The sequence below is a fragment of the Thalia democratica genome, chromosome 8 (assembly GCF_965202585.1).
Source record: "Thalia democratica chromosome 8, ktThaDemo2.hap1.1, whole genome shotgun sequence".
Lineage (NCBI taxonomy): Eukaryota > Metazoa > Chordata > Thaliacea > Salpida > Salpidae > Thalia > Thalia democratica.
In genome coordinates, this window is record NC_139172.1 from 47598630 (window position 1) to 47625245 (window position 26616).

General features: G+C 31.8%; 2 protein-coding genes across 2 annotated transcripts in view; both read right to left on the bottom strand.

The window, feature by feature from the left end:
• Positions 1–9: 9 nt before the first annotated feature.
• Positions 10–11859, bottom strand: LOC145843268 (uncharacterized). Its single transcript, XM_082950732.1, has 25 exons — positions 11700–11859; positions 11277–11363; positions 10789–11028; positions 10462–10557; positions 9664–9930; positions 9078–9176; positions 8646–8906; positions 8073–8171; positions 7541–7786; positions 7002–7085; positions 6471–6827; positions 5938–6024; positions 5090–5677; positions 4708–4803; positions 4226–4446; positions 3884–3935; positions 3742–3822; positions 3124–3513; positions 2636–2875; positions 2237–2317; positions 1450–1923; positions 1113–1193; positions 600–863; positions 91–220; positions 10–37 (listed from the first exon to the last, which is right to left on the bottom strand). Exons 1-25 carry the CDS (start codon positions 11857–11859, stop codon positions 10–12), a joined length of 4809 nt encoding a protein of 1602 aa, XP_082806858.1.
• A 285-nt stretch (positions 11860–12144) lies between these two features.
• The window catches only part of LOC145843269 (uncharacterized), a 43588-nt gene continuing 29116 nt past the window's right edge, over positions 12145–26616 (bottom strand). Inside the window, exons 15-38 of the mRNA XM_082950733.1 lie at positions 26345–26499; positions 25881–26014; positions 24419–24520; positions 23413–23600; positions 23079–23220; positions 22766–22855; positions 22224–22460; positions 21690–21956; positions 20146–20256; positions 19663–19788; positions 19192–19311; positions 18623–18782; positions 18114–18187; positions 17689–17812; positions 17186–17262; positions 16595–16825; positions 16090–16161; positions 15629–15694; positions 14566–14684; positions 14217–14307; positions 13769–13956; positions 13203–13410; positions 12470–12559; positions 12145–12221 (exon numbers count right to left, since the gene is read on the bottom strand). Coding sequence (XP_082806859.1) covers positions 12145–12221; positions 12470–12559; positions 13203–13410; positions 13769–13956; positions 14217–14307; positions 14566–14684; positions 15629–15694; positions 16090–16161; positions 16595–16825; positions 17186–17262; positions 17689–17812; positions 18114–18187; positions 18623–18782; positions 19192–19311; positions 19663–19788; positions 20146–20256; positions 21690–21956; positions 22224–22460; positions 22766–22855; positions 23079–23220; positions 23413–23600; positions 24419–24520; positions 25881–26014; positions 26345–26499 — 3249 coding nt within the window. The remainder of the gene's footprint in view (positions 12222–12469; positions 12560–13202; positions 13411–13768; positions 13957–14216; positions 14308–14565; positions 14685–15628; positions 15695–16089; positions 16162–16594; positions 16826–17185; positions 17263–17688; positions 17813–18113; positions 18188–18622; positions 18783–19191; positions 19312–19662; positions 19789–20145; positions 20257–21689; positions 21957–22223; positions 22461–22765; positions 22856–23078; positions 23221–23412; positions 23601–24418; positions 24521–25880; positions 26015–26344; positions 26500–26616) is intronic.

Here is a 26616-nt window from a genome sequence, read left to right on the forward strand (position 1 = left end):
GTGACGTTTTCAACCGACAGGTCGAATATCATTTCTCCTTTAGTTGTCATTTGGATTGTCGTCATTTCAACTGTTGTGCCTTCGGTTGACATTTCAACTGTTGATGGTTGCTCAGTTGACGTTTTAACTTGCAATTTCTGTTGCGTCATGAAGGAGACTTCTTTGGAGCGAACTCGGTTGTCTTTGAAGTAAAATTTGGCAACCATCTTGTATGAGGTCTCTGTATAAACATTTAAAAGTTGTCTTTATTGATGCAAGACTTGAGTAGAATAGTTTGATTAGCTTGAAACTAAAAACTGGAGTAAAAGCCAGCTTAAGTAAAGGAACAAATTTATTAATTATACAATGCAGACACAAAAAATGTTTTTTTTTTCCGCGTTTATTATATAAAAAACAAAATAAACATGAAGGTAATAACTTTTATGTGTTTTATAAAATATTTTCCACTCAATACCTTGCATGAGTTAGAAGTAAAAAATAAAATGTACACTAGCATTTAAATTTACAGATTGTTTTTATTCTCAATACAAATAAAATTTTGATGCTTTAAAATAACTAGCTTTTTACCTTAAATTTATCTTATATAAACTCAAACAAACCTGGCATGAGGGGGTACAATCTGATCCTGTTCACGGCGTTCAAACTCTCGAACACATTCTCCTCACCGACTTTGACGTCATCCTCGTAGAACACCAGGCTCACTTTTGTGACGTCATCGCTAACCGCTATGACGAGGATGGCCTCGTCACCGGTCACGTTGGCGGCCCTGATGTCATAGTCGGTCATTTTGACTGACACTTGGGTAGTCTTGTCGTCCTGAATTGTGGTTGGCTGGTGGGTAGTTGGTTGCGCTGTGGACACTCCTTGAAAAATTTAAGATGTTTTGGTGACTTTTGAATTAATTTCTACATATCTTTACTTAAATAGTTGTAACTATATGCTTAAAATTAAATTTTTAGTACTTGTTATCCTAAGACAACAAAAATACAGTTAAGAAAAAAGAGTTTGTTATATACCAACAAAAACCAGTCTATGTCATGTCTACAAGTTTATTTATTTAGTTATTAAGCTTTTTTTAAATGGGTTGTTTGATGATTCGTATAATAACTTACTATTAGACTGAAATTTAACTTCTTTTGATTCTGAGCTTCCGTCTTTCAAGTAGAAGATTGCCTTCATTGTAAAGTCTGAATCTGTTTACAATATAAGGATCATAAAACTGTAATCTCAACCAACCTTAGTTTAAGTGTTTAATTATTTATATAAATATATTTTTTTAAAATATGTACTTAAAGTTTTTGATAAAAAATAAGTTTAGTTTCAACAAAATCATTAATGACTTAACCATATGAAAACGACTTAATCTTTAAAATAAACAATGGTTAAAATTGATGAAACAAGTTTTAAGTCTATTTACTGAATAATAAAAAAAACAATAAAAATACTGACTAGGAGGCAGAGGCGACAATTTGATGTTGTTGATCTTCTTGAACTCCGTTAGTTTGTTCTCAATGGGACTATCCAAGTAATCCGCCATGAACAGTAACGTCACTCTGATTACGTCATCATTGGTAGTCATGACGATGATGGCCGAGTCGTCGGTGACGTTCAATAAACGGATGCCGTAGGTTTCCGTGGCAGCATCAGTGGTTGTTACCATGACAACGTTTTCCATGGTCGTGGGCTCAGTTAGCATGTATACGATTGTCTCAAATGATTCGGTTGTCTCTGAAGATGTTATCTTTTCAGCAGTAGTAGATCTCTGTGTTGTTGATTTCTGCGTTGTAGATCTTTCAGTGGTAGATTTTTCTGTTGTCTTTTCATACGTTTCTGTAGTTCCAGGCATTTCTGTTGTTTCTGTTCGTTCAGTCGTTGCTTCTTGAGTTGTTGATGCAAAAGCGGTGCTTGCCACAAGTTTTTCACCTGTTTAATAAAATTAAACTTTTAATTATTATTTTATGAACCTAATATTTGAGTCAAACTGTTTACCAGTGTGCATGATTAGCATATCTAACCGAAATGCTGATATAACCTAAAAAAAATAATAAAAACAATAAACAAATTAAAAGTGTTTTACAAGAACTATTACTTAGATTATCTATTTACCACCAGTTATAAATAAAAACCTAGTTTTCGCAATGTCGTAAAACAGTAAACATCAAAGTTTCATATGCTGATCTCGGATAAAAAAGTAACAATAAACTGCTGATTATACACATATCACACACATGCTTACCTTGTGTCTTGAACTCCAAGTCATCGTACAGATAAGAACCGTCTCTGAGTTTGGCCTCTCCAACTATTCTGAAGTCACTTCCTGCAAAAATATATTTTATCAGTCTAAAAACTCTTTTCGAATGAATCTAGCATTTTTAAATAAAAAAAGGCAATTAATAAAGAAACACCTTGTCTTTATTCGTTCAGCTTATTTTAACTACTCATTTTAAAATTAGCTTTGATCAAGCTTTATTGCAAATGAAAAAAGTGATTCTGCTTATACTTTTTAGTTCTGGTTTGTACACTTGATTAAAACCGTTTTATGCAACTAAAAAAAGCTGTATGGTTTGAGTTAACAGTCACAAGCTAAATCTAACACAATTTTTTTATTTAACTGAGAAAAATAATAATACTGAACCTTGCGGTAATGGGGACAGTCTGACGTTGTTGACCCTCATCACCTGGTCAATGTTGAACACGTTGGGCTCGTCGGAAGTGGGCACGTAAAAGTACAGTTTGATGTCAATTACGTCATCGCTCGTCACAATGGCGATCATGGCGTCTCTCTCGGTGACTTCCTTGACAGACATTTCGAAATCGACCCTGATTGGTGTTTCGGTCGTTTCAACAGCATCTGTTGCGCTTTCTTTCAACTCACCTGATGGGATAATGAAACGTTACGTCTAACATAATAGCTATTTTTTGAAACAAAAGTAATAGTTATTATAAATGATTTTGATAGTGTGATGTAAAAACGTAGGTAGAAAACGATTGTTTTATGCTTTCCATAAGTTGTTAATGACTTAAGAAACTTCTTAGTTTACTGTAGTATTTTGTAAAAACAAACGTGTACCACTTTTTTAGTTTTAGTTTGTGTTTTATCTTACAATTAAGCAAATAGCTAACTCGGTTTTTCAGTTGTAAATTGCTTCTGAGTAGTAGATTCTTTCCGAGTAGAAAACTGTTCTTTTGTAGTTACTTCTGTAGTGAAATCTTTCTCAGTAGTTTCATCCATTTCTGTTGTCATTTCTGTAGTCATTTCTGTCCTCATTTCAGTTATGATTTCAGGATGTGTCATAATTTTGAAATCTGTTGTCATTTCAACTTCTGTCGTCGATTTAGACTCTGTAATCGGTTCATCTGTTGTTGTTTCACGCTCTGTAGTCATTTTAGCTTCCGTAGTAGTTTCTTTGTATGACGTAATAATCTCCATAGACGGTGTTGTCATTTCCATCGGTGACGTAGTTCCTTCTGCTGACGTCATAGACATTGTTGTGCTCTCAACTACAGGCTCGCCTAGAGAGTAGTTTATATTTCAACATATGTTTTACATAACTTGAAAAAAGTTGATCATAAATGTTTTCTTAACCATATTTGAAAATAAATAAACTATACGAACTCTCAAGTGACTAGTATATATATTATAATACACTAATTTTGATCAAAAACGTTTGCTTAAATTATTGTTTATATAAATATAAAGCTTTAAGGCAGCCCGACTTAAATAATTTGTTTTGTACTTACTCAAAGTTGAAAAGAATATTTCTTGCGAAATTTTGTCTCCGTTTTTCAAAGTTGCTTCTCCTACGAGTTGGTAATCAATACCTGAAAGAAATGAAGAATGTTATACAAGTTTTATAATTTTTGAACTTTTAAAATTATTTACCATTTTTGAGTGGTGAGAGCACGACCATACTGAGCTCGTCCTGAGCCGACACCTGTTTGAGTTTGATAAGTTTTTGCGTAAATAATGAGATGTTGAAAAAATAAACAATTTTTATCATAGAGGTAGTCAAAAACAAACAAAGGCTTTAATGCATCCGCAAAAAGACATGCAGTTTTTTAAATACTGATTTTTTTTCAAACAATTTTTTCGATAATCAAAAAATTAACGTTTTATATTCATTAAATAATTTTAGATTGTTATTTAACAACAACTATTAAGCTGAGTGCTTTTAAGTATATATAAATAAATAAATATATATATATATATGTATAAGTAATCGACCCTGTAACCGAACGGAATCGCTCCCTCCTGGTGGTACAGCAGAAGTATGACGTCATCGACCTCGTCGGTGTCGACTCTGACGTAGACGGTGGCGCGGTCGTGGGTGACGTCATCGATCGTCATCGAGAAGCGGTCGTCCGTGACGAGCGGTTGGTCGGTGGGAGGCGCTGTTGTGTCGAGGGTTTCGGTCTGTTGGGTGGTTTCATCCGCTTGCGTCGCTTCTGAGTTGTAAATTTAATTAATTAGATTAGAAAATTGGAACTTTAATTCAGTTTATATTTTTCCATTAGATGCAATTAATTGTTTTTAATACTAGTTTTTTCAATGTTTGTAAATGTTATTCGTTTTGAATACAGTATTGTTGCTACGATTTGCTAAACACCGTTAAGCTGAATAACTGTAATACAAATATTAAGGTGTTACAAAATGATTGAAATAGATTAAAACATAGATTGAAATATAAAGCAATGTTAAAAAATAACCTAATGTAGAAGTGATTGACGTAGAAAATTCGATTTCTTGGGAGAATTTAGTTCCGTTTGTAAGCTCAATTTCAGTTACTAGTCTGAACGAAGTCTCTGTTGAAGTTTTAAAATCACTTTAGACTTCATAAGACAACACTACAGAAATTAAAAATAACAAAGTAATATATCTCAAACTATCTTAAACATTAGCAATCAGGAAAAATCAGGAAAAATCAGGAAGTTACCTGCGGAAAGCCATAATTGACTATCAACAAAATACAGAATACATAAACAAAACTTCTATGATTAATTATATTACCTTAGTTTCACAAGTGTAAATATTTATTCTAATTTCAACAATTTATCATACAGCGTTATATAAAAAAAAATTAAATTTAACCTGCGGGAAGGGGAGCCATCCTGATGACCTCCTCGTCGGCCGGATCGCTCTTCGAGTTGACGCTCGGATTAGGGAAGTTCCCCACGTAGAGATAGAAGGTGACCATTTCGACCATGTCGTTGGTCCGCATCACCAACACCGCCTCCATGTTCGTGAGCGTGTCGATTATGATGCCGAATATCTCCTCAGCTGTCATGCTGGACACCTTTTGCTGTTGGGTAGTTTCCATGAACATGTCCTGGGTGGTTTCCACAAACATGTCTTGGGTGGTTTCCATGACGATTCTGGCTTGCTGGGTGGTTTCAGGTGCCTGGGTGGTTTCTTCCTCTGTGGAAACCTCGGTGGCGGCCTGAGTTGTTATCAGGATTCCAATTGGCTTCACAGTTTCTTCTGAATTTGACCTTTCCGCTTGAGCGGTCGCCATTGTTGTGCTACTCACTTCGATCGGTTTGACAAGTTTTCCTTCAGTTGTCACTCCTTCGCTTGGCCTCATCGTAGAAGCTTCGAACGATTCGGTCGATGATTCGAAAACTTCCATTGTCGACGTCACAGTGGCTGTTATCTCCTTCTCCATCGGTGCTGTTGCTTCTGTGGAGAAATGTATTAAAATTATTCAAATATCAGTTTTTAGTTTTTGAGTTTAAGTTGCCTAGTTTTGTTGCCTAGCTATTAACCAAAAATATTAACAAAGCAGACAAATTAGTTTATTGTTTGTTTTTTAAACTTTACTCAATCTTAAGTTTAGGCGCATTCAATAATATCCGCTAAGCCGTTTAAATTTTAATAATAACTTTAATCTACAATATACAACTTAAGTTATTGAAATTAATAAAGATATTGAAACCAACCTGATGGTGTTTCAAAGGAAAAATCGTAAACCGCAACTTCGGCTCCATTTCTGTTGTAACCGAACACTTTGACTCTAAATTCCATTCCTGTATGTGGTTTTTAACAAAGATGAAACGTGAGTAATTTAAGTATTTACTGGATTAATTTTAAAAAGTTTATATACTTTTTAATTTAATGACACACTTAAACTTGAAAAAACAGGGTACATAAAAGCAAAGAAGGTTTATAAAACAAATAATTTAAGTTATGAAAATTCTAGCAAAACAAAAAGTCCAATTGAAATCCTTTGAGCATTAAGTTTTTACCGTGTAAAAGTTTATTATGATATTAAGAATTTTTTCGTGAAAACAAAGCAATTATAAATTAAGGTAAAGTTACTAACAATTTTCTAGATAAAAGCAAAAGCTTCACTGAAGTGTTTGCGATTGACTAAGTAGCATTTTACGCAACATACACCATTTATTATTATTTATTATTAAACTTTCTGACAACATTTATTCAACTAAATAATAAAAGTTCTCTGAATACCAACCGCTGATCAGGGGGCTCATCTTCAAAGTCGTGACGTCACCGACCTTGTCGAACTCCTGGAACTGCATTTCTCCTCCCATCCTGACCTCAACCCTGTATGACGTCACGCTCGAGCTGCTCTCGATCCTCACTTCGGCCGAGTTCTCCGTGAGATTTGTGACGTCAGCGCTGACGTAAACAAACTCTCTTTTGGTTGTGACGTCATCGGGTTCGGTTGTCGCGTCGTCATCGCTGACAGTCGAAGTGAAGTCTGTTGTTGAGACGTCGAAACCATTGTTGTCTGTCGTGACGTCAAATTCTGTTGTGACGTCAGACTCTGTTGTCGCCGTCGCTTCGGTGGTGAAGTTCCTTCTTTCGCCTTTGTTGTTTTGTAAAATCATAAAGTATACAGTTTGTATATTGTTATTTAAAATTTTAGTTTTTATTTTATAAAAACATCTTAAGACAACGGATAAAACTAAATAAATTTAATTCCAAAAGTTTTTAAAATCTTTATAACTGTGAGTAATTTTTTCACAATTTAATAAGTTACCTTCAGTACTGAAAGAAATCTCTGCAAGTTTCAAACCATCTCCGTCTTTGTCATTTCCAATTATAATTGCGGTATAATCGGTTCCTGTTAATAAAAAAAGTCTTTATGATTCGCCAGCTAGAAATTTTTACATCGTATAAGCTTATTATAACCTTTTTTTAAAGATGATTTTTAACATTTTAATATCCTCATTTATGGAAGAAAGAATTAAATAAACGAAAAAATTAAGTCATATTACGTTTAAAGCGCAATTCAAAATCAAGAAAGCACCATATATTAGAAAAATACTTTGTAAGATAACTTTGGTAATGCCTTTACGGCTGGGTTATATTAAAATAAAAACTTAAAACAAAAATATATTAACAATTCACCCAAAACTTCAACAAGACTTAATCAAACTATCTTGAAAAAATGAAAACATTACAGAGAAAAACATCTAATCAAGAAAATTGTACTATTTATTTAAATTTTTTCTAAAACTCACAGATACCGTTATAATATCCGAAAGTAACATAAATTTAAAAAATAATTCCCCTAACCTGAAACAAGCGGTTGCAGCAACACCACGGTGGGCCGGTTGTCGTTCACGCTGGTGAAATTCTGGTCCCCGCCCCGGTCGTTCAGCAGGTTGACCTGGAACTCACGTATGTCCTCACTGCCGAATATCAGCAGCAGGGCCGCGTTGGGCTGTACCATGGAAACCTGGACGTACATCTCGGTGGTTGCCATGGAATCCGGCTCGTCGGTGGTGGGTGTGGTGGGTTGCGTCGTCACAGGTTTCACTCCTGGGGATTTTTTTATTGGTATAATTAAGAAGCTATAGTTTTGTAAATTTCAATTAATTTAACTACTTGGATTCTTTTGAACTTGATGTTTTCATATTTATTTGTTAAATAAGGGTTTGTTTTTACAGACTTAAAGATTTTTTGTTAAAAATAAAAGTATATTTTCAATGGGTTAGAGATTTAGTTTTCAATTTTAAAATTTCTACTTTAGTAAAAAAACTTGTACGGATATATGTGACACTGTTTAATTTAACTTTTTTACTTAAGTATATTTGTTAAAGTTAACCTTTTGTTTTGAAGTTTACAATCTGTCTTGCGACCTCTTTACCGTAAAATCCGAAATCTACGTCGTCGTAAGCAAGTACTTCGATAGAGTAGTTTGTTCCTAAACAATAAAAAATAAATGTTAGTAATTGAGTAATTCAATAGATTAGTTTGTTCCTTAACAATATAAAATAAATCATTAGTAATTGATTACTTCGATAGAGTAGTGTGTTCCTATATAATAAAGAATAAATTAATTATAATTGATTGATTCAATATAGTAGTATATTGCTGAAAAATTAAAATTTAAACATAAGCAAATATGATCATTTATGGAAATATATTTGCGTATGTTATTTTTTCAAGTAAAGTGTGTGCTACCATTCTGAAGCACTTTATTGTAAACTATTTGTTGTACTCAATTGTTTGAAGCACTATATTACCACTATAAGTTCTACAAAAAGACTATAAAATATCATATAATACTCTACTAATCGAATTATTGATAACAAATTTACTCTATTGTTATTGTTAACTAAGTAATATATTTAAACCTGAACCAAAATACTAAAACGATATTATAACCAATTCATACCTGGTTGCAGCGGAGGCAGTTTGCTAGTTATGACGTCACTGTACTTCGAAACCTGCCTTACCATTGGTTCCTTAACACCCTCTATGTAGAACCTGACCAGGAAGCTCTTTACATTCCTACCTGACAATATGAAGAAGTCGGCATCGTTTTCCCTGATGTTGTCAATTTTTACTAATATGGAGTTGTCTTCGGACGGTTGAGTTGTTTGCGGGACATTTGTGGTGGGTTTCGGCGCTTCGGTCGTTTTTACCGGTTTGACACCTGCAAAAGTTAGTAGATTAAAAAAACATTATTCACTTCTTTTTGTAATTAATGTTTATATGTTTCTGAGTTTGTTTTCTAAGCTCAGGTTACTTTAATGTCCTAAAGTGTGATACTTTCTATAAAATCTTTTAAGTTTTTACAACGTCAAAGAAATAAACGAATAAGTACCCATGGTAACGAAGCTGACCCATTCTTTGGAGACTACTTTACCGTTCATACCATAATTTACATCATCGAACCCAAAAACTTGAACGGTGTAGTTTGTCCCTGTTTAAAAAATGCTTTAAGATACTGTTACGTGAATAACACAGTTTTAAAATAAAAACATAAAAGTAAATTGAGTAAAACTAAATTTATCGAAAGTTTTATAAATAAAAACAAAGTTAGTCGTAACGATTAGTATTTCTTAAGCAAAAATAATTATTGCAATGCAAAAAAAGTTTATGAAAAAGAAAACTAAAATAATTAAAAAATACTTCAAAATCATTTAAAACCAGTTCAAAAATAAATTTTAATCAGGTGCAGAGGGTTATTAGTTGTTATAAAAAATAAAAAAAAACAATTTTTACCAGGTTACAAAGGTTTATTAGTTGTTTAAAAAAACAAAAAAAAAAAGATTTTAACCAGGTTGCAGGGGTTTATTGGTTATTAAAAATTTTTACCAAGTTGCAGAGGTTTATTAGTTATTAAAAAATAAATATAAATTGTAACCAGGTTGCAGAAGTTTATTAGTTAATAAAAAAAAAAAAATTACCAGGTTGCAGGGGTTCAATTATCTTCATACCGCTCGCCTCACTCGTCTTCTCGACCCTCATCACTTGCGGCATCGTGCTGTCCTCACTATAAACGTACAGCTCGTAGCTCTTCACCAATTGTGACGACACGATCATCACGTCCGCGGACGTGTGGTCCACTCGCGTCATGTACGGGATCATGGAGTAGTTCGGCTTCTCGGTCCGCTCTGTGGTTGGGAGGGGGGTGGTGAAGTCGATCATCATCTCTTGAGTGGTTGCTGACACGTCTGCGTTTATTATTGTGGAAATTAAGTAAAAATAAATTAGTTTTTTTTCTTTAACTTGTAAAAGGTTATGTGCTTCGACGTATATTTGTTTGCTTTTTTGTCCATAAGTAAACGAAAGTTTACTGATATTGAGAATTATTTTTTTAAATCTTTTAAATGATGATCTAAACTTAAACTGCTTTTTTTGTTCTCTTCTCGTTTGTATCAATATATGCATGCAACATATTGAGTGGTGGCGGACACGTCTGGATTGTTGTAAGGTTTAAGTGAGAATAATTTAGTGCTTTAGCTTATAAACATGGTTCTATGCTTTGACGTATAATAATTTGTTTTGTTTTCCTATTCAGTATACAAAGGTATACTGTTATTGAGAATTTGTGTGTACTTTGTTTTATAAAGTCACTAATGGTCTTGTTTTTTAGTTTAATGGTATTGTTGTATCTTATAAGCTTCGTATTACTTTGATTGAAAAGCATTTTGAAAAATGCTTGTATAAGTGAAATTAATTATGATTTATTAATGCAATCTTACCTTCCTTAGCGGTGAACCTGATTGTTTTCATTGCGATTTCGTTTCCGTTCTGCTTCAACTCGTCATTCGCGAAAACAGTCACAAAGTACTTCACGCCTGAAAATAATTCAGTTCGTTTAATTTCAATAACAATAATTAATAATTTAAAACATAAGTTTTATTATTATTAATATTAACAACAATAATAAAAAACTAAAAAAAAAGGCACAAAATAACCTTTTCTAATCTATAACCACCTAAAATCTTAAAAAGTTAAATGAACTATGCTAACATACACGCTGAACTTTGCTTAAAAAACGGCAGCAAGCAAAAACACGATAAATTAACCTGGCGTGGCGATATCGATCTTGACGATTGTGACGTCACTCATCTTGTCCATTGTGATCGACTCCCCGTAATCGGTGAAGCTTGACACGGAAATTTCAAAGCTCCTGACCGACTCCCCGGCCAGTATGAGCATCTCGGCGCTTTGCGATCCCACGTTGACCATCCTGAGCTGGAGGAAGTCTCCGGGGATGGTTGAGGTCGGCGGTCGCACGGTCGGTGACGACGTTCCCAATACCGGGTCTGTGAAGTTGTGATGTTTTTTGATCAATTAAAAAACAAGTTATCTTTAGATATATTGGGCAGGATAAAGTTTTATTTTTTGTTTAATTTGATTGCTGTTGTCTATATATTTTTGTTACACAGTCATATCGTATGCTAATACACTAGTTATAAAAAAAATATAAATAAATATATTTGTTAGTCTGCATGTTTTTACTTCATTTGGTGTAATTTAAGATTTTATTTTGTTACTATACAACTATACCTACCATTCGTTTGGAATTGCACAGAGTACTCATCTACGAAATCTCTCAAGTCGTTGACGTAACCACGTACAACTAATAGAAAATTGGTGGCTGAAAAAAAAGTTTAATATTTGTACGGGAACATTTTGCTGTTTCAATAGCGTTTCAGAATCTATCACGTATATTACAACTCAACTCTAAATTGCATTTAAGTTTTAAAGTTTTTTTACAAACTCAAATTAGTCTAGATACCAACTTTATAAACCGTCAATAAAAGTTACGCAAAAACTATCTAAAAACTTTTTTATTTGTTTTCATTTTTTTGATTGAATATTGTTACAATGCTTGCATGCAGCTTGTTTCGAAAAAGAATTTCGAAAAAAGCTGTCTTTGAAACAAAATACAGTTTCTATCCTGAAGTATCACATATAGTTTTGCTACACCAACCTGCGTCAAGAGGCTCAACTTTGTAGTAAGTGACTTCTCCGATGCGGGGAACCACCTTCTTTTGCGGGTACTCGCTATCGCCCTTGTAGATCAGCACCTGGTACTCCTGGTAAGTCTCCCCTCCCAATATGAGGATGTCAACGCTGTTCTCTTTGACCATTTCCACCTGGCGGTAGGAAAATTAAATTTGTTAAGAAGATTCCGTATGGAAGTTGTTATTATTTCGACCTAGATATACGGAAAGTGAGTTTGGTCAGAAGTATTTCAGGGTAGTTGTTAATATAATTGCATTAATTAATTCATGTAAGAAGTCTAAAGACAGTGTGTTGGAAAAATGTAGTCTAAAGTAAAGAAGCAATAGAAATTTTAAACAATGGTGTGTTTTACGCATAGTTGAAGCTAGATTTTAGATTATTATAGAACCAAACGCAAAATTCACGGCTTTTCAAACCTGTACTCTGAGATGCTCAGCCTTTTCGGTTGTTGCTCCAGTTTGAGTTTTCATAGTTGTCTCTGGTGATTCTGTTTTAAAATAGTTAGTCATTTACTAAATTTTTATGCTTTTATTTTAAATTTAATATTTTATGTGTCTCAACGAAGCGTATGTGTTTAATGTTTTTCTGTAAAAAACGACAAAGTTTTAAGAAATTTAAAATACAGTGTTTTTAATTATTATGTATGTTAAACTACTTTAGCTTATTTAGTTTATTCAAGAATCTTGTTTTATAAAGTTTAAACATACAAAACTTTAAACAAAGAATTAAACGAACCATCAAATTTTAATGTGTTGAATTCAACAGTTAATCTCAAAAGTTCGCCCTCTTTGGTTCTAGCTTCAACGGAAACCATGTAGAATGTATCTGAAATATTTTACTTGTAAATATATATATATATATATATATGTGTTCCCGAGAACACAGCTTTTTTAAGTCAGGTAAGATATTTAGAGAGATGATTGAGATTTAAAAATTTTGATATAAATATACTATTGAACTTAGATGTAGTATATATAATTTATTTTAAAGTTTAAATGCAGTTTATATAAAAAATTAAAACCAATAAAACATTTTTATCTGAAATATTATACCAGTTTTTACATAAATAGCCGCACAGGTATTTCTACCAAAACAAATTTCTGTTATGGCTCATAATTAAGTAATTATAAAAACACTTTTTGTAATAGTTATCGAACAAAAATAGTATGAATTAAAACCATTTGTTTACTACTTTAATATATATACTTCTGCATTAATTACGAAATATAAGTATAATAGAAACTACTTTTACTGAGCTTGTTCAGTACAACACTATAATACCATGTTAAAATCTACCACAGAAAAGCCCATTACTATACACTCAATTAGATAAATATGTATAAAAAAAAATTTTCCAACCTTTTTTGAGCTCATACAGTATGAGACTTTATTATCACAATTAAAGAAAATATCTTTACTATAAACGCAAATAAATAAATGTATATATAAATTGTTAAATCCATCAAACCTTTTTTCAGTTCGTTCAATATGAGCTTCATCACCTCCTCTTTCCTGTCGAAACTCATCTCCAGCACTTTCTCCCTTCCCCCCTCCAACACCTCCAGCTTCATGGTTGTGACGTCATCGGGTGACGTGATGGCCAACACCACTTCCTCCGATTGCACGTTCATCACCTGAGCTTTAAATGTTCTCATCTGCCTGGTCACTGTAATGGTCTGGTAAAAAAATGTTTGTTAATAACACTTTAAATAAAATGTTTTAATATTTAAATTCGGTTTTTGTTTGCGCTTTGAAAGTTTTTAGTTTTGAGTTACTTTGGTAGTCTGTGTAGAAAATTCGTTTTAATTTTAATAACAATTTGTATATTGATCTAGGATGTTTTATCGTATTTGTTTTTTGTCGTTTATGGTTGTATTGTTTGTGTTCAAGCTGCTTTAAGTCATTTATGTTTATCAACATAATTGACGATGTTAACGACAAGTAGAGGTTTAACTTTGTCGGTCTAGTAAAGAAAAGCTTATAAACATAAGATATATAACAAGCTGAGTTTATTTTTTTCACGTAAAAACTAACTTCTTCTGTGGTGGACCTTTCAGGGCATTCATCGGAAGTGATGCACCTTCCATCATGCAGGACCGGCTTGTCATCGGGACACTGGCACTTTGACACGAAGTTGAAGGTGCACGCGGGGTTGGGGACTTCGCAGGTGATCGTGCAAGCCGTGGCCTGGTTCGAATACACAACTCCCTCGTTCTCACAACCTAGAGAGTTGGTTTAATTTCAGTTTACTTTAAATTGGTTATTACTTTTCTTAGTGATCTAGTTATGAACATTTGATAAAAGTATTTCTTGCATTAATCAATTGGTTATTACTTTAACTCTTATTCCATTATAAATTATAAAAATCGAATTTTAGCCATTATAATTCAGTATGCTAGCATTTAAAACACGTAATGTTTGCCTTATGATCTATTAAAAATCAGTGTTTTGTATATTTATTTTTATATTTCTCAACTCTCACCTTCACAATTGGGTTCTACCCCGCTGAAAGACATGCTGTCAGGATAAGGAGTTCCTGTTTTCGGGTTGACGCACATGCACACTGTTCCAACCTGTAAATAGTAAATATATATATATTACTAAACAATACGGAGTTAGCATGCACACTGTTCCAACCTTAAAAAATAAATTTTTACAACATTGTTTTTCAAAACTCAAATTTTTTTTATCACTATTGTAGTTTGTATGTTTGTATACGTTTATAAAGCTCGAGAATTTACACAGAAATAATAAATGAGTAGCACAACAATATTTTGATTGTTAGTTGTTTATTTTATTACTTATTTCAATGTTACGCAAATAATTTCTACCTGCTGCGTTTGACCGCACTGTACAGCTTTGTAGTTTCCTGTTTCGTCACAGTCAGGAAGCGTCTGACCAGGTTGCAGGTCTTTACTGACTACGTCATATATTTGCTGGCACGTCATACCTGTAATCAACACATTATGTTATTAGATTTTATTTCATTGACTAGGTTGCAGGATTTTAGATTATATTTCTTATTTTACATTATTAGTTCGGGGTTTTCGCTAATTACGTCATATATTTACTGACACGTCATATCTGTTGAAGTGTTTTTTTTTGCGTATTTTTTACTATCAGTAATAATTTTAAACTGATACATTGTTTGCTTTAGAAATATATATTTCAAGTCAGAATTTTCAGTCAGTCTGTTTTCTAAACACTTTTAGCTAAAATAAGTAGAAATTTGCTGTTATTTAAACTCGTACAGATAATTGATCACCTATTTACATTTTAACATCAATATCAGATATTTTTATTAATTGAATAGTAAACTAAATGTATAAGTCATATAAATTTTTCTTAGAATCTAATTACAAAAATTAATCTACACTTTATTACAAAACAGCTTAGTATGTTAATTGTAAACAACTAAGTATAATTGATAATACGTACTATCGGATTAAATAAACAAATACTTATTAATCATACTTTTGACTGGGTGTGCTCGGTTCAAATATGATTTGTTTTGCTATATTTCAGAAAAATTAGCTCTATATAGGTTGTTGCTAAAATACAATACTGTTACGTATAATTTTATAACAAACGTGTGTAACTGGTTACTGATAAAAATAGGCATAAATGAATAGTTATTTTTATTAAAAGGAGAGTTTAATTTTAATTTTTATAGGTTACAAACACCACTAATTATAAACTATATCTTAAAGGTTAAAACGCAACCACCCTTATTATAAATTTATCGAAATTACTACACATGTTCTTAAAACTGGTTGGTACACATTTTAAAATGTAAAACTCTATCATAAAATGCTAAATTTTGAGTGATTTAATGATATTTTTCGTTCGCAATTACAATTTTTTTTATTAGAAGTTTAAATATGTGAAACTAACTTGATCCGACATTAGTTGTTTCATTTAATCCTTCCATAGATGTAGTTGAATCAAATGTAAACATATCTGGTAAAAAAAACTTCTTAATTGTGGGTGCATGAAACATTAGACTATTTTATAAAATAAAATTTATACTATTAAACTGCTGTTTTTTTTAAACAATTAACATATAAAAGTAGATGAAAATTTTATATAACTATAAAAATATTCACTGTAAATAACATATCTACAACAAACACTTTTTAAAATATTGTTTAATATAAAGTTTTAAAGCAAACAACTTCCAAAATGATTCATAATCAGTATTCTTAAATTATTCATTTTCTACTTAAACTAAGGTGAGTAACCATAATATTATTAATACCCTTAAAGTTAAATATTTTCTTTTATACATATAATATATGGGTTTAAGTTTAAGTTTAAGTAAAAAAATTTAGACAATTTAAAGACTATTTATTTACCTTGAGTAAAGTCGGTTACCATTTTTGGAATCATTGTTGTTGTTTGAAGTTGCTTGTAAGCTTCATAAACGTCTATAAAAGTTTTAAAGTTATTGAAAAAACTAATGTTTTATAATACTTTTCATAAAAGTTTTACTAAAGAATGTTTTCATTAAGAAGCAATCAATTGTCACTGAAATTATTATCTGATTGAAGAATATTTTGCTGAGCTTAAACCGGTCGTGTTATTTACTACGAATAAAACTAAAACAGTTTTTTAAGTTGAATAGTAAAGTTGCTACATTAACTACAGTTTTGATGATTTTAAATGATGTTTGCATTATTATTTTATTTAAAAACATTTTTATAAAAACTTAATTACCTCACTTTAATTACTTATTTAATTTACTGTAAGCTATACAAGGTTAGCTAAAATTGAGCAGTTTTTTATAAAACTGTCAATTATATAAGTATATATGTATATATGTATATATATATATATATATATGTCAACTAAAAAACTCACCCTGGCAAGGAATGACCCTTCTGCTCCCGTATGGAGCTTCGGTGTTGGGAATCTCCCTCCCTGTGTTGATATCCACACAAAAACAAGTTTGAGTGAACTGCAGGCACTGCTCGAATGCGAAAAGTCCATTGTCGTCGTTACATACGGGGTACTCCGGTCCGTCCATGGGTCGCTCGGGACTGGCGATGATCTTTCCGACCTCCATGAACTCACGCTGGCACTTGGTCAGGTCTGAAAAAAAAGTAAATTAATTTTAAAATTTAGTAAGACAGTTTCTGTCTAATTTGTATAGGTATAATTTTGTAATTTGCTTAGTTGGTTGCACTTAGTAAGGTATATGTAAAAACAATAACCCACTTGAAAAATCCAAACTTTTTTTAAAGCTAAGAAGTATTATAAACAAAAAACAGTGATCAGCAGCTGGAAACAACATTTGTGTACGTATTTAGTCATGTACTTATGTTTAATATATAGTTATGAAAAAAGCATTGCGTAAGCTTCTCATCGTTGCAGCCTTTTTCTCAGTAACAGTTTATGGTTGTTAAAAGAAAAACTAGAATAAACAAATACGTATAAACAAAATAAACTCACACAACATCTCCCCATTGCAGTCTTGTTCTGTGCCCTCAGTTCCTGGCACAGTGTCACCCAAGAAAGGCTCAACGCACCTACAAACATTCAAGAAGGTAAAATATTTATGTTAACCATATTAATAAAAAAATACAATATTTTGGGTTATTTACTTTAACAAACAAAGTCCATACTAATTCTTAAAAAGTATACTTAAACTTGTAAACTAGTTAATGGTTCTACGCACCTGAAAACACCAGTAGATGTTATAATATTTATAATAAATATTATTGAGAAGTAGTATAACTGATTTTAAGAATATTGATATTTCTTTTGTTATACATAGTGTATACTAACAAGAGCATTTTACAAAAATGATAAAACAGTAAGATCTGAACACGAACCTGCAAACGCCAGTAGTATTTACTACTGTTTGTAATATGTATCCAAACGTACTAATTAGTAATACTATTTGATAACTTTAATTTAGTTTTTATAAAATTCTGTACATAAAAGCTTCAAACCTGCAAACACCAGTGGCGGGGTCGCACTGCTTGGCCTGGTAGTTTCCTGATGACGCGTCACACTTCCTCGCGAACATTATGTTGGTTCTGGCATCCACAAACTCCTTCTGGCAGTTTGTCAGGTCTGAAAAGGATGACGTAAAAGTTATACATTGTTGCCGTTATAAAAATATTCATAAACCCTTACATTGGTGATGGTGTAAAATTTTTTTGTCATTTATAGATATCTACAAACCTTAACACTCATAAAAACAGTAAGTTATAGAACCCTAATTAAAACATTCAAACCTTTTCTTAATTATACAACCAAAAACCTTTGTAATTACTATTTTAAAGAATTATAAAAAATAGTTTAGTATGTTGCCATTTAAATAAAAGCATAATTCTTTTATTTTAATTAAAAAATATTTTAATCAGTCGCAAACCTTCGCAATCGTACCCAACTTGGTTTCTTTGGTGGGAAGTTCCCGGAATTTCAAGTCCCTCTGGAGTTACGCACCTACAAATGTAAAATTATTTAACACTTATACAATGAAACTTAATACTTATGTGCTGATGATTGTAGTGATAGGCTGCATAAAACTTGTTTTTATGAATGTTCATTTTAAATAAAATATTTAAAGGCCCATCCAAGCGGGCTTAGGAAAAGTTTATTTTGTTGAATAAATCTTATATATACAACTGGTTTCAAAAAGTACACTTCAAACAAAAAACAGTACAATTATTTCATGTAGCGTGTTGCTACAATTTACAGCTATTTAAGTTTGAAAACTGGCACAGTGAAAATTGATTTAGTTAACCAAATCTAATTCTATTTTAACAAACAAATATGTATAGTTTATAAGTTATATTGGATATTGACTCCTGAACACGAATGGGGCTTTATTTCTACAATATAAAATAATATAATTTATATAAACAAATAAATATTAACCTGCACACGAATGGGGTGCACTGCCTGGGTTGGTAGCTGCCACTAGCGGTGCAGTTGGGCAGCATGTCGAACAAAGCCTGCCTGGTTTGTGGGTCCTGGATCTGGCTGAGTTGGCGCTCCAGCTCGCGTCTCTGGTCCGCACACAGGGGCTCGGTACGCGCTGTTATAATTGGTTATTCATAAACCAACTAGTGAGTAGCTAGTTAGTTTCGTTCAAGTGTATGGTTTATTCCCGACTTCGTTTAATTTACTATGACTCTGCTGTGTTTTTATCACACTAGATAAAAGTTTACCGGAAGTTTTTAAATATTTAGTTAATAGATGCGTTTTTTTTTTTGTTTGCATTCTGTTTAGTATAGTGATATGTTTTATATAAAATAATTGATTACTGTTCAGCGTTATTTTTTGCGTTTGTAGTTAACTAGTCGTAACATTGTTTTCTTAAATATAAAATCATGTAATACATTTAATTTATAATATTTTTACTATATCTACTTTTTTGTAATTAACAACACAAAGCTATAAAAATAAATGCGGTAACACATATAGTTCATCGATAAACAACAAACCTGGTTTTGTAGTTTCCACTGCTTGGGTTGTTTCTTCAGGTTTTGGTGTGGCTTCCCAAGTGATGATAGCCTCAGTGGCAAACTCAGTTGTCAGGATTGGCTTAACAGTGTTGTACAGTTCTAAAAAAATATTATATTGACCAGTGTAGTTAGCAAAATTTTATAGTTTTAAAATATATTTAGTTAGATACATAAAAGTAGTATTAATAATTCAGTTACACAATGTTGTCTAATTCAGAAAAAAATTCCAACAAAACAGACATATAAATAACTTTTAAGTTAGATAAGAATTCAACTATAATTTTCTAAACTCAAACATAAAACCTTGAGCATGTTAGAACATCCTCAAAACTACTAAACTTATACTTGATGCAAAAAGTGAGAAAACAATAAACAAAAAAGTCAAACATACATTGAAGGTTAATGTATATTAGTTTAATGAAACAGTTATCTCAAGATTAACAAACTAACGTTCGCAAGTGAAAGATCTTGTTCTTCCCTGGGGAAGTTCAGTGTTAGGAATCATCATCCCTGTTTTGATATCCACGCACCAGCAAACATTTGTGAAGTAGTTGCACTGTTGGTACTCGTATAAACCTGTTGATTTGTTTTTATTAATTGTTAACTGTTTTCGTTCAAACTTGTTGTTAAGGTTGTTTTATTATAATTAATAATTATTTTCCTAATATTGTGTTGGTGTTGGCTTGCTTACAATTATAATGAATCGTTTAAACCTGCGGTTTTATTGGTTAAATAGTATTTGTTATTTTTTATTTTTTTCTATATTTACTCATTATTATTGTCGTACAAAATATGTTTTTTTTGTTTGTTTATTATTATCAGTTATAATCACACATACTTTTCTTTAGATTGTGTTATAATTTTTTAAACTAAATATCGAACACACCATGTGTAAAATTGCATGGTGGGTTAATAGTACAAACAAGAACATACCTGTAGTTGCATTGCACGATGGCACGTTTGGTCCGTCCATTATACCTTCGTTCTTGTTTCTCAGGATGAGGTCTGAGGTTTCGGAGTACTCACGTTGACAGGCGGTAAGGTCTGGAAACATTTGGGATTAAGTACTTTAATTTTTTATCTTTTTGGGTAAAAGTTGCTTTTTTACTTTTTAAACTTTTAAAGTGTGCTACTTTTTTTGCGTTAGAAGGTAGTTAGATATGGAGAAAATTAAAGTAAGTAAAAAGTTTGGTATAAAAATATTCGATATTGTTAATATTCTGTAATCAAAAGAAAATCTCATTAGTAAAACGAAATGAGACAATTCATATGACTTGCGTTGAAAATTGATCGGTGAGGTCTGTAGTAGGAAATAGTCACTTGAAACCAAGCTAATAAATCAGAATGTCAAAAATACCTATAACTTTGTATATTTCAAAAATATAAACCGAAACACTAAAGCCTTAATAGTTTAATTTAAACATAATAATTCACAGTGCTCTTGTTTACAAGCCTTCAAATCTATGTCGAGTAATTTAAATAGTTAATTGATAAGTTTACTATCTCTCTAAAACTAAGTGTATTATTTTCTTCTACAAATAGATTGAAATATTTATTGGTTTGATTGTAGAATACAAACAAAAAGTAATGTAACACACACTGTTATTTGCATATGCAATATTGTTTTTAATGAAAACAGATTAGATTGACCTTCGCTTCAAAATAGAGCTTTATACGTTCCTATAAAATTTTAATAAGCTCTGTTTTATGTCAACAACCTTAATTCAATTATTTAAATATTTCCTGATGTTTGTAATTGACAAGGTTGTCAAAAGCGAATTAATCTTAACGAACTTTTATCTCAAACGAACACTGTTGCTCATTTTTTCTTCAGTTAAAAAATTTTTGTGGTGCACCGGTTTAACACCATCCTGTTTATATTGAGATTGACTTGTTTTTAACAAAAAATTTAAGCGAAGACTTCTCTTGAAGCTACAAACTTTTCCAAAGACAGTGACTTTGGTTAGTTATAATTTAAAAGCATCTGAATAAATAGAATAGTTAAAATAAAAAACTTGTTAAATTTTATTACTAAAAGTTACGCTTCTTAAAAAAAACATTAAAAACATCAAAAGTAATCTTGGGTCAGTGCATTAAATGCCGTTAGCGTAAAAAACGTTAATTACTTAATTTAAATTTATTGTCATTTCAACTGTTAATAGTTTTGTTTAACGTAATATGACATGTACTTAACTAATCCAAAAGAGCTTATCTTATTAACGTTTTGTCCAAGTCTTGTCTTACGCTCTGCTTTATCAAAAAAATTAATTGAAGTATATACTTGACGCTGTTAAACAATTTTAACATCGGTCGTCTTTGTACACCATAAATTGGTAAAATTGTTCATACAAGATATACATTCTAATAGGTGTAACTGTTTTGAGATGTAAAACATTTAACGTTACAACCGAGCTGCGGATAAAATTAATATACTAAAACAAAAACTTTTTTTGGGAAAATGTAAATGTTTTTCTAACCACTACAATCGAGTTGTGGGTTGAAATACCCGGTGACGTTGTTTCCTGTGACGTCATACGGCGCAACTTTCCCGGGAATCCCCACGCCGCTTTCCGTGGCGACGCACCTGCACACGTCATCGGTCTCGTTGCACTGCTGCGACGCAAAGTGGCCGCTTGGGGGCGCGCAAGTGGGAAGGAGCGACATCATTTGTTCGGCGCGGTCCGGGACGGTGCGGATGAGGTTGGAGGCCTGGTCGCGGTACTGGCGTTGACATTCCGTGAGGTCTGGTTGGAAAAATAAAAATAAAAGTTAAATACACTATTTAGTATTTATGCATAGTGAACAAAACTAGTTCTACCTTATTTTACAACAAAGGAAAAGTATTTTGACAGTTCAATAATATTACAACCTTCACAGGTATAAAAAGGGTGCTCAGTAACATGTTTAAATAGCTATTAAACAAATATTCAAAACAGTGCAACCTTAAACGTTTTTTCATCAGACAAAAACATTAAAATAAACTAAAACAAATAGTAATGTAAAAGGCAAACCTTCGCAATCGTAGTTGTTCATGTAAGGAGGATGCTCCGTGAAGGGGATCCTAATCCCCTCGGGAGTCATGCACGTGCAGTTGCTGTTGAAGCACTGCCTCGGCAGGAACATGCCCTCATTGTCGCACTTGGGTCCGTACTGCTCGACCAGATTCGCCAGCAAGGTGGCGTCATTAATTGCCCCTCCTCGCATGTTGGCCATCATCGCGTTGGTGGCTAAAGTGCACGGTCCCGGTACTGTGGGGGAAAAAACATGTTTTTTAACATGACTTTTGTTGTTGTAAAGTGAGGGCATAGTGAAAGCTTGCAGTGGTTTTTGATTTGGAAGAGTGCTGTACTTAAGGAAAATAGCTAAAAAATGGTCATTTTAAATAAACGTTAACACTTGCACACACTATTGCAAAAAAAAAATAGCTTATTATGAAAATACAGAAATTTGAACTGTTAAAGTCTCATATTTCAACTGTCAATATTAACTAGACCTTAAAATCCACTAATGCAAAATGTTTTAAATTTAAATTTTACCAGTATAGTTTACTTACCTTGCGTAGTTGCTTCTTCCGTAGGTTGAGTGGTCATTTCTTGAGTTGTATATTCGAATGTTGATTGTTGGGTAGTACCACCAAATAAGTCTGTTAAATTAGATTGTTTACATCTACAAATATCAAGTTGCTTCTTTTTAACTCTTGTAGCACAAAAAAATAGCATTTTGTGCACCTGAATTCGAAACTTTTGTACATGATTACATTAACATACGTAACATGACATTTAAAAAAAAAAGAAAAAGCTTTATTTCTTGTATTGTTTATTCTATTATACTTTTATCATTATGATGAAATGTTTCAAAACTCTCACTTCCAAAGTACATTTCTCCGAAGTCGCCACCGTAGTAATCCCCATCATAATCTTGGGCGCACTTCTCCATACTGAGTTTGATGTCGTCAATAGCAACAAACGATCCCGCGTCCAAACCGCTGCTCTCCCCATTTATGCGCACCTAGTGGTTGAAAAAGTTGTTGAGAAAACTGTTTCTTTAGTTCTAATCGTTTAAAAAAATTTGTTTTTTTTCAAACATAAAAAATCTTTCTGGTGTTTTGTAATAAACTGTAATCTGAGACATAGCAAATTTATTTCTAGCTAAACAATACAAACATATTTCCAAATCAAAGCTGTTTTTACAAAAACAAACCTGAAACTGCCTTCCTGGTCCGACGTAGTCCTTCATGTTGATGTTCTGTTGAACCCACTGTTCAGGGTTTTCCCCGGGAAGCACCATTGAAACAGTGGTGGGGGGAGTCCCGTCGGTGAATACGACCTCGACGTTGATGTAGACGGATCTTCCGTTGGCGATTGCCGCAAACTGGAGGCACGCTTCGTCTGTAAGGAGAAATAGTTATGAAGATGGGAAAACAACTGGTTAGTGTTTATGAGATAGTGTTTTTCAATTTGATATAAAACACATGCTTACTCTTCTTCTTCGGTTAAGCGTAATAGTTGTTACTTTTCGAGATTAAAGTTGATTTATGGCAAAAAAAAATCTTTTATTTTGTCATTAATAGTTCAGGTTAACAAAGCTGTTATTAGTATTTTTAAAAACTAAAACATTATTTAAACATTGGTAATTAAATAGTTCTAAAATTATACATTAAAAGTTATAATTTAAAAATTACCTGAAAATGAAGTTTTTGGTGACGTCATAATTGAAACGGTGTCTTTGTCTGAAGGCATCATGACGTAAGCATACCTTCCAGCTGCAAAAAAAAACTTAATGAGTTACAACAAAAACTATAAGCAAGTCGTACATAACAAATAAGGAATTGTTCATAAAACTTTTTATAAACTCAACATCACATGTTATATATTATATTTATGTCTGAACACGAATTAAATTTGATTGTAGTTCAGCTGTCGAAAAAAGAGATAAAACTTGTTTTTAATACTTGCTAGAATACCAACAAAACTTTTAGTGACTAATTACTTTCTTTAAACAAGTGAAAGTTTATTTATCAAAGTGACTGCAAATAGTATGAACCAAGAAAGTATTTTTGTAAAAATTTAAAAGGCATTCAAGCGTTACTTGTAGTACAACTTATGAAAACTACTCACAATTATCTTTTAATGAACTAACACCAGTTTATTCGTAAATGTCAATGATAAACTGAACATACATTTATATAGTTCTTAATACAACTTACAATTGTCATTGGTTGAATTGTCACCGCTTGGGCCATTCATAATTTCGTCCCTGGTAAACTGCCAATCCACGTTACTACCCTGCACTGATTTGTGCTCCCAGCCTTTAAAAAATAAATAATTGTTAGTACTTGTAATCTAAAACTTTCAGTGTACTAAATCGTGCTTTGTTGAGTGCAGGCTAAATTCAGTTTTTGAGGTGGTGAAGAATTTCAAGTTTTGTTAAAAGTAAGAGTTTGCTAATTTACGTGCATTTTTTAAAAGAGCGCATTTATTTTCGCTTAAATAAACAGCAAAGTATTTCAAACTTTTAAAAAAGCTACGAGGTCAAAACAAAAATGTAATATACTATTTTATTGCAACTAAAAACATTTAATTTACAAACAATTACGAGTCATAACAGTGAAGCATTTAGTTTTGCTTAAATAAATATAAAAGTGTTTTATCTATGGAAAAAGCTATAAAGTCAAAATAGTAATTTTTTAAAATCCAAAACACTTATTTTACTAACAACATTAGTCATAACAGGGAAGTAGTAGTGATTGTTTACAAATAGTGGCGCTACATTGGTACTTACAACAAGCTTTAATACAAATACAAGTTTCTTACTGATAAAATAAACTTTAAGCTATTATTTCATAAATGACAAAACTGTTCTGTTGAGTTTTATTTTCATTAAATAAACAAACTGGCTTAATCAAAAAGACTATATACCTTATCATAAAAGTCAAAATTATATTAAATTTTAAGTTATTACTTTTTTTCTCTTGTTTCAAAAATAATTTTAAAGTTTTTACTTCATAAATAAGAAAATATATACAAATATATTCTTAGCAGATTGTCTTCTTAAGTTACTATTTTAATGTCAGTTAAGTATAATTTATCATACACTTCGTATGATGCTTAAATAAGATATGTTGATGATTTATCTAAATTTTAATTAAAGTGTATTTAAAACTCTGGTACTGCGTTGTTATTTTTTCATGTTACTGGGAACTACAGGGTTATTTCTCAACACAAAAATAAACGTTAAATCATCAGATTTTTACTGTGATGTCATAAGCCTTGTGGTAGGGCAATGAATTGAACGTTTGTTAACAAAATCAATTTATATTTTACAGGTGAATGCTTAAACATTTTTACTTTTACATTAAACTTAAGCGAACTCTGGCTTCTTTTACTTCAACAAACGTATCTTACCTAATGGTATCAGCTTATTTTAATCTAAGAGAATTATCAAAGGTGTATAGCTTAGAAAAAACTTTTATAGTTATTGTATCTAAAAGAAGTGACTGTTTTTATTTTTTTAGTTCAATTTACTTATCTTTTATGCACTTACTTGTAACTAATGGCGCTACTAGCTTTGCTTATTGTTTTTTTTTGGTATAACTTGTGATTATAATTAAAAAATAAAAAGTATATTAATAATTTATTTTCTTTTTTTTTTCATTTGGTTTATTTTACCTGCGCACATGGGTATAGCTTCGTCAAAAGTGCAGTCGAAAGAGTCCTGTCTGTTGTTGACATCGATCGCATACCAGGACACGTTGAATCTGTTCTGCTGTTTGTTGAACGCAGATTCAGAGTAGAACTTTATTCTGAAACGTTTAGAGTGTAAGTTATAAAGCTGTTTAATAAAGTATCAAATAAACTGCTGTTGTGCAAATATATTATTCATTTTACGACAAAATAAAAACACTCAAATTTTTTGGTTCTAGGAGTTGGTGCACGAAAAACCTTTCGTCTTCAAACGCCTTTTCTAGGACTACTAAAATCTTTAATATAAGATAAGAATCTAATAGTAGAATCTTTAAGATAAGATAAGAATCCAATAGTACAATTTTTAAAATTGTATTGACTTGTAAAAAATCTAAAAGTTTTTAGGTTGTATCACGAAACATAAAAATTAAAACAAAGTATGAACTAACAAAAGCTTGTTGCTGAAAGTGTAATCGGGGTAGACGCTTTGAGCAGCACAAAGTTTTTCGCCGAAATCTTTTTCAATGCCTGTGTATGAAAACTGGAGGTATTGTTTCGTGCAATCCTGGAAAAGCTGTCCCTCCAAATTGATGTTGGCGTCGAACTGCGTATTATATTTGTTTTAGGTAAAGTTAAATAAACTATTTATTACCATTTTTTAAGCTAAATTGTTTTAAGTATTTAATAACACCGACTTTTGCTTGCAAAAGATAACAATTTT

What these genes read in the sequence shown, in the direction of transcription:
- LOC145843268 (XM_082950732.1), bottom strand. Translation starts at nt 11,859, where the DNA reads ATGGTCAAAGAGAACAGCGTTGACATCCTCATATTGGGAGGGGAGACT. An exon ending in GTCAATCACTTCTACATTAG is followed by an intron (nt 4,447 to 4,707) that starts GTTATTTTTTAA and finishes TTTACAACTCAG; the next exon opens with AAGCGACGCAAGCGGATGAA. An exon ending in CTTGGAGTTCAAGACACAAG is followed by an intron (nt 1,924 to 2,236) that starts GTAAGCATGTGT and finishes TTTATTAAACAG; the next exon opens with GTGAAAAACTTGTGGCAAGC.